This window comes from Apteryx mantelli, chromosome 28 (assembly GCF_036417845.1).
Source record: "Apteryx mantelli isolate bAptMan1 chromosome 28, bAptMan1.hap1, whole genome shotgun sequence".
NCBI classification, from domain to species: Eukaryota; Metazoa; Chordata; class Aves; order Apterygiformes; family Apterygidae; genus Apteryx; species Apteryx mantelli.
The window spans coordinates 946,942-957,355 of record NC_090005.1 but is presented as its reverse complement, the minus strand read 5'-3'; the positions used below and the strand labels follow the sequence as shown (position 1 = coordinate 957,355).

Below are 10,414 nucleotides of genomic sequence, written 5' to 3'. Positions count from 1 at the left end.
CGGGGTCATGCAAAAGCACAAGGACAGAGCCGGGGTTTGAGGCCGACAGGGAGCGGGAACGGCTGAGCCCGGGACGGGGCCACCTCGTTTCACCCTTGCAGCCCCCCCCATGCCTGCCCCCCACCAGGTGAAAAATACACCCCTGCTTCTGCATCCAGCCCCGTGGAGACCTGCCACGGGTGATTTCCCGGCTCTAGGCTCACTCGAGGGCCTTCTTGCCCAAAAGGGTGTTGGGGGAGAGCCCAGCGAAAGCCCGGGGCGGCAGGCTGCCGGCGATCACCGTCCCCGTCCCCTCGCCTCTTTCCGGGGATGCATCCCCATGCCGAGGCCCTGGGAAGCGCCTGCAGAGCCGCCGTGGGCGAGAGGGGAGGCTGCCGCCGAGCAGATGGGCGGCCGCGAAGTTTGTAGGTAACTTTGTGAACAGACAGTTTCCATCTCCCAGCACGATCCCAGCCTGGCGCCAGGCTCCGCTTCCACGTTGCTCTCCAAGGGAGCAGCTGCCGGAGCTAGCATTTAAGTTGAGAATATTTCCTTTTGCCATCTGTTCCTGCTACGACAGCAGGGCTTCGGAAGAAGGCAACTAGGTCGGACTGGAGTAAATCACTTTTCCTAACCCAGCCTCGTGCAGCCCCCCCCAGCCTTTGCTCTACCAGCCGGCGAAGCTCACTTCGCAGCAAGCGTGTTTATCCCCTAGAGCTCATTAAAATGAGCTCAGCGCAGCAGCAGAGATGAGACGCCAGTGATGCTGCTTAATGAACAAACATCTTAATTACTGGGAGTTTTTACCTCCTGACAGAGCAGAGGAGAAGCCTGGACGGAGTCAGCATGCTAACGACCCAACGCGAGGGGCCGGGGCGAGGGAAAGGCGAAAAGCACGCTCAGGCGCGCGCCCCAACTTGGCCGTAGCTGCTGTTTTGCACCAGGGAGGCAGAGCGTCGCGTGCCCGGGACCCCAGGGAGGCCGTTTCGCCTTAGCATCGAGTCTTCCTCCCCTGAGGTCCCCCGTCCGCAGCCTCCGCCGAATCCCGCTCCCAAAGGGCCTTCGGGGACCTTGCCCGAGCCGTCGGAAGAAGAGGCTCACTGCAACACGGGGCTGGGGGGGTTATTTTATTCTTTGCTTTGGTCTATACAAAAACAACTTACAGAAATAATAAAATCTTCCACTCCTGAACCACACTCCAGTAACAGTCCATCCCTTTCCAGTTGAAGTGTTAAACCACCATCAGCTCTACAGCCTCTTTTAAAAATGCATTAGATAAGGGAAGAGGGGACGGAAACACACCACTCACCAAAAAGAAGGGAAACAGGTTAAAATGTGCAACAAAGATCAGTACAAGGACACAGTTCCTAATGCCGGAGTCACTCCTCTATTGTTACGGTTAGGACAGGTAGTTACACAAAGTCAGCTCCCCAACGGCTGATCGGAAAGAATTAAACCGCAGACATCCCGATGGCTAAAATGAAGGTCCTGGGATATAGCACCGTTTGTTTTCAGCAAACTCCTGATTGATCTGATTAAGTTAAAGTTCACGGAAAACAAAGGTTTTTTTTCCCCATGTTAGATTCCTTTTCTAGAACACTAACACACAGAACAAATATTGGGGAAGTTAGAAAGCACAAACTTAAAGACGGCAAAAGCCGTTGGCACCATATTAAAAATAAAAAAGAAATATATATTTATAGAAAAGACTATTTTGCCCGTGAAAGGTCGATAATGATGCAGGATTTGTGTGTTTTAAAGCTTCAGAAACAGTATCTTGGATGCTGGATGCGGCAGTAGGTGCTTGAAGCAGTCCCAGGAGGAAGGACCTTCTCCACGGACCCACAGCGAAGAAAAAAAAAACAAATCGAAAAAATAAAACCTCTCGTGGGAATGGAAAAGTCTGTCGTCTCAGGCACTTCTGTCTCCCAAGCCCTTCTTGCGAATGCTCAGCTCTGGGGCCACCCTCGTCCGTATAGAGGAAATACCTGCAGCGCAGCAGGGAGAGTCGCGTTACGCAGGCGAGGGGGTTCGGAGGGGGGGGCCGAGCCCTGGCCGGCCGCCCGCGCGCCGTCTCCCGGCTGGCGGGTTCCCCAGCGAGAGCAGGCAGCAGTCAGGACCACGCGGGAACGGATGCCGCCCCGCGCCCGGCGCCGTGACAGCTCGCCAGGGTCCCGAGAGCGGCTCCGACCTCGCCGTGGCCCCGCTCGTCCCGCTCCGGGAAGGAGCGCGCCGGTGACGAGCGCCCGGCGCCCCGACCGCCGCCACCGCGCGCACGGCCGCTACCTGGTGCGGGGCCTGAGGGGCAGGTTAGGCGAGCATGTGGTCGGCGAAGGGCGCCCGGACGCCGTCGCTGTAGGCGTCCATGGGGTAGTCGCCGTCCATGTCCATGTGCATGTCGATGGGGTCCAGGGGGATGTCACCCGAGTACATGGGGCGGTAGCCGGGGTCCAGCTCTGCCGGGGGAGAAGGGACACGGAGCAACCTCAGCTGGGGCTGCTGGGAGACTCTGCCAGGACTCAGCCACCCTCCCCGGTCCCCCCGCGGTGCTGCAAGGGATGCGACAGCCCTTCGCCATCCGCCTGCCCCAAACCCAAACGAAGAGGAGCGGCTGCAGGGCGCAGCTCCCCGCGGAGGGGGCGAAAGGCTCGAGCACGCTCGGACGCGAAGGCGGGCGGCAGGTCACCTGGTGCCTGCGGGTTAGTTTTAGCCCCAGTGCCCACTGCCCGTCCCTGGCTGGCCCCGTCCACCGGGACCTGGAGCCTCGCAAGCGACGGGCTGAGCATCCCGAGGCAGGCCTGGCCGGCACGTCGCTGGCAGCTGCCCAAGACAGCTTGTCGAGAGCGCTTAAAATCAGCTCGGCTTTGGTGAGAAGATGCGTTTGCCCTGCCAGCGCAGAGCCTGAACGGGGGGGGGGAACCCTGCTGGAAGAGCTCGCGCCGTACTCACCGTCTGAGTAGGGCTCGTTGATGGGGATCATGCTCTGAGCCTGCGAAAGAAGGCGACAGTTTAAGAGGGGGATGCGTGCGTACGATGCTTGGCGAGCACGTGATGCTCGGCCCCATCCCGCGGCTGCAGGAGCGCAGGGAGCAGGTACCGTGACCCAGGGCTGCTGGAGCCGAGGCTGCAGCTGCCTCCCGCCTCCGGCCGTTTGCTCCCGTCGGAGCTCCAGCAGGAGGCAGTGGCAGCGGCGGCAGCAGCTTTTAGAGGCAGAGCGCAGCTGCCCCAGGAGGCCCGTTCCCCCGGGCTGAGCACCAGGCCGCGGGGGATGCTCACCGCCTCCCAGGCTGCGGGGTCGTGCTTGAAGAGGGAGTTGGTGAGCTCCACGGACACACGCTTCCTGTAGTCGGGGTTCTTGTCCTCGGAGATTCGGAAGAGCACGGCGGCTGCGTAGGTGGCTGCGGGGGGAAGGGAGGCAGCCTCAGCTCCGCGTGCCAGGCGGCAGTGCGGGGAGCCTCGCTCCTCGCCGCAGACGGCCCAGCGATTCCCAGCTCAGCTGCCTGCTCTGCAGCTCGTTAAGGTCTGCGCCACCGCGGGACTGTCACGACGGACCCGTCCGAGCACCCCGCGCACCCTTACGGTGCGGCAGCCCCCGCGCCCTGACACCGTCCCCCTTCGTAGGCTGCTGCTCTTGCCCTGCGCCCGGGTCCTCGGCAGAGCGATCTCTTCCCCACCACCCGCTAGCGAGCTGCTCTCGAGGCGACGCCGCCCCGGCGGCGACCGAAGCGGCAGATGGGGCGGCAGCAGGCTGGGGCAGAGCCGCGAGGAGAGCCCCCGGCGCGTGGCAGCACGGCGGCGCTCACCCGTCCCCTCGTTCCTGGAGTGCAGCAGCTCCATGAGCGGAGCCGAGGCCCCCTCCGCATCGATGGCATCTGCCGCCTCCTTGTCCTGGGCCAGCTCGCACAGCACGCCCGCCGCCACGCGCTGGATGTTCTCCACCGGCGAGTACAGGAGCTGTCAGGAGAGATTAGCAGCAACATGAAGCAGCCGGCACGGCCGCCTTTGTGCTCCTGATGCGGCCCGACGCGCGCGGGCGCTGCCAGCCGAGCGCCACGGCCGGCCTGGCCCTGACCCACTGCAGATGGGAGGTGGCACGGCACGGCACGGCACCGGCCAGCGGGAGCCCGGCCCTCCCTGTCCCCAGCCCCTGACCTGCACAAAGAGAGGGATCGTGTTGAGCCGGAAGATCTCCAGCCGGTTCATGGGGTCCCGGGCCAAGATATGCAGCGCTCCTGTGCATCCCTCCACGATCTCCTCCATCTTCACTCCATCCTGCAAGGGGACAAGCGCTCAGCCACGGCCCGGAGCAGCAAGCAGGGCATGACCACACGGTGCCACCCTGAGTTTGGGGACAGGGTGACCCGTCCTGGAGGAAGGGGGCAGCGGATGGGGCTGGCATTCCCCAGCAGGGCAGGGATCAGTCACCGCATGGCTGTTTCTTTGCAACACGAGTGGCACCGGGCCGCTCGGGGCAGGCAGAGCTCCTGCGACGCGCGGATACCCGCAGGGGTGGGAGAGGAAGAGCTGCTGCAGAGCAGCACCCCGGGGGACAGCCGGCTTTTGGGGGGAGCCAGGCCACGCCAGGACTGGAGAAGAGGGGCACAGCTCGCCCGAGCCGAGGGGCCCCCCGGCAGCGCCCGCTGCTGGGACTCACTGTGTACGGCTGCTGCGTGCCTGCCGCTACGTGACGCTGGGCGTCCTGGTGAGCCTTGACCAGCAGCTGGACCAGGCGTGGGATCACGGCGGCCTCCTGGAGCGGGGCATGGTTGGCCGGACACAGGGCCAGGTTGCGGATCAGACCTATAGTAGCCTGGAGGAGGAGAGGAAGGAGAGATCCGGCTCGCAGGGGGACGGGAGCAGCGAGCGCTCCGGGCAGGACCCCGCAGGAGCTCTCAACGCCGGCCCAGCCCAGGCCCATCCCCCTCCGCGCAGCACGCGCTGACTTCAGCTTCCTGCAGCCCCGCTGCGCTCCGGCACCGGATCCGCCTCCCTCCCTGCGGAGGAGGCCGGGGGCAAATATTGATTTCAGAAAAGCAGCAGGGCACGAGCAATTTCCTCCCATTAGCTGCTGTCAAGGACGCAGCCCTGCGGAAACGTGGCTGCAAGAGCAGCAGCCAAAGCAGGCTCCATGCGCAGCACCAGCTGCAAACCCATCCCAACGGGCAGCGCACCCCCGCCACGGACCAGCAGCCCGGAGGGTCTCTCAAGTCCAGCCGCTGGGTTCCCTTCGTCCCCCAGCCCGCTGGCCCCTTACCTTGACCAGTGGCCACTGGTTGGGCTGGTTGAGGAGCTTGACGATAGCGGGGATGCCGTAGTTGAGCCGCACGGAGTTCTGCGCCATCTCGGCCTCGGGGTGCCGGCTGGTGAGGTGCCGGAGAGCGCACACGGCCGGCTCGGTGATGTCCTCCTTGTCGCCCGCCCGCAGGATGGTGTGGATCAGGGCCTCCACCCCGTTAGACTGTGTCACCAGGGTCTTGTTCTTGCTGTTGTTGCAGGTCAGGTTGGAGAGGGTGCCGGTGGCGCAGGTCAGCACGTTCACATCGTCGGAGCTCAGCTGGTTGACCAGGATCTTGAGGACGCCGTCCAGGCCCTCCTGCAGGAGCAGGGACAGGAGGTCAGAGCTCTGCCCCTCCTGGGCGTGGGGAATCAGAGCCGCTTTCCCCCTTGCACAGGGAGGACACCCTGCACCAGGGAGAAGGAGCTCCCCTTCTGCAAAGATGGCTCCTTCCATCATTCAGAGGATCTGCCCCCCCAAATACATGCTCTTCCTCCCAAACCCGACTCCGTCTCCCTTGAGATCCAGGCGCGGGTGTCTGCAGTTGTGTGAGCTCACGCAGCTGCTCGCCGCAGACCCCAGCCCCGTGCGTCCCCCTCCAAGCCCTCCCCGGAGGACACTGGGTTCCCCTCTGCCCCTGCCCCACTGCTCTGCTCCGACTGCTCGGGCCGGAGCAGGCAGCGGAGGCAGGGCGACGGCGTTTGCATCCAGCCGTGACACATGGAGATCTGCCCATCTCGGCGCTACAGTGCACCATTCAGCTGCTGACCTTTCCCTGGGAACCAGCCTCCCTTTGAGGCCCAAAAGACACTGTCGTCCGGGCCTGCAGCTTGCCAAATTTCAACACGCAGAGGGCTTGCACGATCCCACGGCCCCCAGCCGGCCCCTTCCCCATGCCAAAGGCCAACAATTGTTCGTGTCCGGGCAGGGTTACTGGCTGCAGGGAAGCCTCGCTCGCTGCAGCCTTTCCCAGCACAAGAATCCCGGTCCTCCGGGCTCGTGTAACCACGGCTATTCCTCCGCATTGTTTGGAGAGCGTGAGCGACAGGCGCTCCAGACGTGTGTAGCTTTACTTAGAGTTTAATATCTCCACCAGGTTTTCCCTGCTGGAAACACGCAGACAATACAGCCCCCAGCTGTTCAGGGCAGCGTGAGAAGCCAGCGCTCCCCGAACAACCCTGGGGTCACGGCGACAAAGATCGCAGCTGCACGGGCAGCCGCGAGCAGCGTGGGCAGGGCCAGGAAGGAGTTAAAGCGACCCGGCCACATCCTCCCCTCGCTCTCTGCGGAGCCAGGGGACCGAGTTACATGCCTTCCAACGCAAGCCCAAATAGTTTCCACGCTGCATCAGGCGCTAATCTGTGCGGAGACGCAGCCCAAGCGCTGCATGGGGAACGCATCAGGAGACGGCGAAGGGCTGGGAAGGGCGGCCCTGGAGCAGAGCTCTGGGTCGCTGTCGCAGCCGGCTGCCACCCAGCCCCTGCACCGTGTCCCATGGCTCCCACTGCATCTGTGCCGCGATAGCAGCTCCCTCGCTGGGGGAAGGAGTCAGGCAGACAGCGAGCGCCTGCCAGAAGAGTCTGGCAGAGGCTCCTGTGAGTCAGAGCAAACAGCAGCCCCAGTGATGCCGTGCTGAGCGCGTGAGCAGAGCTGCTGGTGGCCTCGTCCCCCAGCCGGGGACATGGCATGAGCGCTGACAGCGCGGTGACGCAGCCAGCCGGCGTGGGAACAGCCGTGGGCAGGGAGCAGCCTCCTGCGACTCCAGGCGATCTCCCACTTCTGCAGGGCTCGGATATGGCCCCTCTCGGCCAGCCCCAGGCAAGCATGCCGCTGCAGCCGGCGGCTCGCAGGGATTCGAAGGTGAGGACAACACTTTGGATTTGCTGGTCTGGCGTCAGCAAGCGGCTCAGCAGAGAGGGACGTACTTGGGAGTGCCCAGCAGACTGGCACGGTCCCCAGCTGCGGCCCGGAGAAGCTCTCCAAAAACCTGTGTTGAAGCACAACTCTGGGTCCTGCAGACTCACCTGTTTGGTAGCCACATCGGAAAGGTTTCTCAGGGTCCAGAGACAGTTCTGTACCAGCCTGGGGCTGGAGCTGGTCAGGTGCTTGCCCAAAGCCTGCATGCCGCCTGTCGGGAAAACGAGACACCCAGCTCATCTATATATATCCAAACATGCAAAGCTTCCCCAGCACAGAGGAAAAGGGAGCAACAGCAGGTCTTTGCATGGCAAGTGTAGGCTGGATGCCACTTGACTGATGCCTCCAACGCACAGTGTAGCCTCGTTTAGCTGAGGCTAAATACGGTGCAGGAAGACAGCTCCCTGCCGGCCAGCAGGACCAGCTCCTGCCCACGCACAGTCCCAGGGAAGCGTCTTGACAGGCTTTTAAGGCAAGAAACCAGGCCACACACGGGTGATTTTACTAGGCTGTGCAAGGCGCTGCGACGTGTCTTACACATCAGCTGCGAGATGGCACTAGCTCCCGGCCATTTGAACGAGGCAAGACAGCCATCCCTTGGACTTTTCCGTGGCCGGAGCCCCTAGGGTCTCCCCTGGCCACTCTGTGCCCATAGGGGCGGGGAGCAAACAGGGCCAGGAGGACAGTCAGCACATCGCGTCAGGGCTAACAGCAAGCACAGGCAGGGCCAGCCAGAGCCACTGCTGCAAGAGGAGAAGGTCAGAGCCCGTAGCTCTAGGGTCCTGCCCAAAGCACGCCCTGGAGAGCAGCCTCAGGGAGGCTTGACATTCTCAACCACATCATCCTTAAACCACCATCATCCTCCTATTCGCTTCACAAGGAGGCCAAAGACAGTATCTCTGCAGCAGCAGCAGCACCCCCAGTGCCTCCCTTACCAGCCTCGACGATGGCAGGCTTGTTGCTGGGGCACACCGACAGCACCTTGAGCACCCGGCTCGTGGTCCAGAGCAGCTTCTCGTAGTTGTAGCTGCGCATGATCTGCACCAGGGCTTGGGGTCCTCCATTGGCCAAAATAATCAGCTGCAAGACAAAAAAGCCGGGGTTGGGTCACGCGGCGGCTCTGGCCGGGCTCTGAGCAGGGCTGCCAGGAACGCGAGGCTGGTTTCTCCAGCTTGTGCCAGTTAGGATGCAATTCAGGCAAGAGGTCCAACTTCTGTGCGTACGGGAGCACTTCAGTTTGCCTCTAATGTGGCCACGCAGTGTCACCACATCCCCTCCTCCTCCCCGGCCAAAAGGGCCCCGTGCACGGCCATCCCCTGTCCTGCCGCCCCGGGCAGGACAGGCAGCATCGCCCCCCGCCACAGCCAGCGTCGGAGCAGGTCAGCGGGACCCAACCTCACTGCCCCATGTAGCGCAGCCAAACGAGGCTGGAACGATTAGTGTGTAGGAGGAGGAGAAACAGCCTAAGAACAAAGATAGAGATGTTGCCCGGAGTGGCGGTGGGAGAAACCCAGCTGAGCCGATTTACCGGCCAGACTGGGACAGTCTGCGCTCTCGGGGACATTCCACCTGCGGGAAGTCGGACGCGACAGCATTGCAGACAACGCAACTGCTCGGCTTCCAGCCGCTGCTGGGAGGCAGAAGGGCCGAGACGGCAGGCGCTCCCATCCCTGCCCTCCCGGGCTTTTGTCTGAGAGTTCGGAAGCACCAGAGGAGCAAGGTTGGGCAATTGCAGCCGCCTCCATCCTCCATCAGCAGCCCCCAGCGTTGCTGAGGCAGCCAGCCAGCCAAGGGAGGCCGGGCTCCCCGGGGCTCACCTTACTCTCCTGGTTCCCATAGGCGAGGAGCTGAAGGCAGTCAGTGGTGATAGCGAGGAACTTGGGGTTGTTCTTGTTGAGCAGGGGAACCATTTTCTGCAGGCCGTCGGCCAGGCGCACAGCCATCTTCGCCCCTTCCTGGTAGAGCAGCAGGTTGTGCAGGGTGGTGATGGCATAGAAGAGGACCGACTCGACCGGCGAGCTGCGGGCAGGCGGCACAGAGCCACGTCAGCACGGGCAGCTGCCTCTGGGCTCGCCGCACCGCAAGGGCAGCCCCAAGGGCCATCAAGAGCCCCGCGCGGTATGTCCCACCGAGGGACTTCCAGCAGGTCCCCACGCTCCTCTTGGGGCGCGGATGGCGCACAGCACTGCGGTGCCTCGCAGCCCCAGGGCTGCTGAGGAACCTCCCTGTGCAAGGAGCGTCTCCTCCTCGAAGCACAGCAAAGACTGAGCCCAGGTCTCTGGGCATCGCCCCATGGACAATGAAGCATGAGGGGTCACTCCCTTCCTCCTGCACCCATACCATCTCCAAATGCAGCAGACACTCGGGGCTTGCCCAGTTTAAACAGGCTCAAGGTCTCCCACGTCCTTGTTTTGGCATGAGTGGAGACAACAGACCCAGGTCTAGGTACATCTTGCTCTACACAAGCCTTCTGCCCCAGTTCATGGGGCACCCATAGGTAGTACTACCCATGGGGCACCATGGAACCACCCCTATGGGGCTCACGGCGAGGCAAGGAGGGACATCTCGGCTCTACTGTCCCCTCAGGGACACCCCAGAGGCCATGCCAGGCTCCCTGCCTGCATCCCCGCACCTGAGCATCCTGACGAGGGCCGGGATGCCGCCGGATTTGAAGATGGAGAGCAGGCCCTCGCGGTGGTGCGAGAGGTTGTGCAGGATGCTGGTGGTGCAGCGGGCTGTGTCCAGGTCGCTGGTGTTCTGCATGGTGCGCACCACGGCCGCCACGATCTGCGGCGACTGCATCAGGGCACGGCGGGACGCCTCCTTCTTGGAAAGCTGGTTCACGATCATGGCCGCTTTGCTGACAACCACCTGGGGTCGGGAGAGAAGCCGGCGGGTTGGAGGGGGTCCCGCTGCTGCCCGCTACAGCAGAGATGCGTGTCTCAAAACAGCCCCCCTGGGTGCACAAGGGTCCCTGCTCCGCCGGGCAAGACCCGGTTGGGACTGCCTTGCATCCTAGCCGCCGCGCTGGGAAAGGCGGCATTCGAGCAGCAGAGCCTGCACAGCCAGAGCGTTTGAGGGCTGCTATTTTTAACAGTCCTCATCCACACTGCTCCAGGAGCTACGCTGCAGTTAGCAGCAGCAGGCAGTGTACGGTCAGGACTACGGTACACACGCGCTCCGCAGGATGGGAAGCGGGAGGGCAGAGGGTCGGGGATCTGGAACACCGGGAGCAGGCAAGAA

General features: G+C 63.1%; 1 protein-coding gene across 1 annotated transcript in view; it reads right to left on the bottom strand.

Annotated features, from left to right (window-relative positions):
- Window positions 1-1,089: 1,089 nt before the first annotated feature.
- Window positions 1,090-10,414, bottom strand: part of JUP (junction plakoglobin) — a 26,005-nt gene continuing 16,680 nt past the window's right edge. The window contains exons 4-15 of the mRNA XM_067312052.1: window positions 9,804-10,042; window positions 8,989-9,190; window positions 8,107-8,251; window positions 7,279-7,382; window positions 5,234-5,572; window positions 4,634-4,789; window positions 4,132-4,251; window positions 3,783-3,933; window positions 3,256-3,377; window positions 2,929-2,968; window positions 2,266-2,435; window positions 1,090-1,967 (exon numbers count right to left, since the gene is read on the bottom strand). Of these exons, the coding sequence (XP_067168153.1) occupies window positions 2,290-2,435; window positions 2,929-2,968; window positions 3,256-3,377; window positions 3,783-3,933; window positions 4,132-4,251; window positions 4,634-4,789; window positions 5,234-5,572; window positions 7,279-7,382; window positions 8,107-8,251; window positions 8,989-9,190; window positions 9,804-10,042 (1,764 nt within the window). The 3' untranslated portion in view covers window positions 1,090-1,967; window positions 2,266-2,289. The remainder of the gene's footprint in view (window positions 1,968-2,265; window positions 2,436-2,928; window positions 2,969-3,255; window positions 3,378-3,782; window positions 3,934-4,131; window positions 4,252-4,633; window positions 4,790-5,233; window positions 5,573-7,278; window positions 7,383-8,106; window positions 8,252-8,988; window positions 9,191-9,803; window positions 10,043-10,414) is intronic.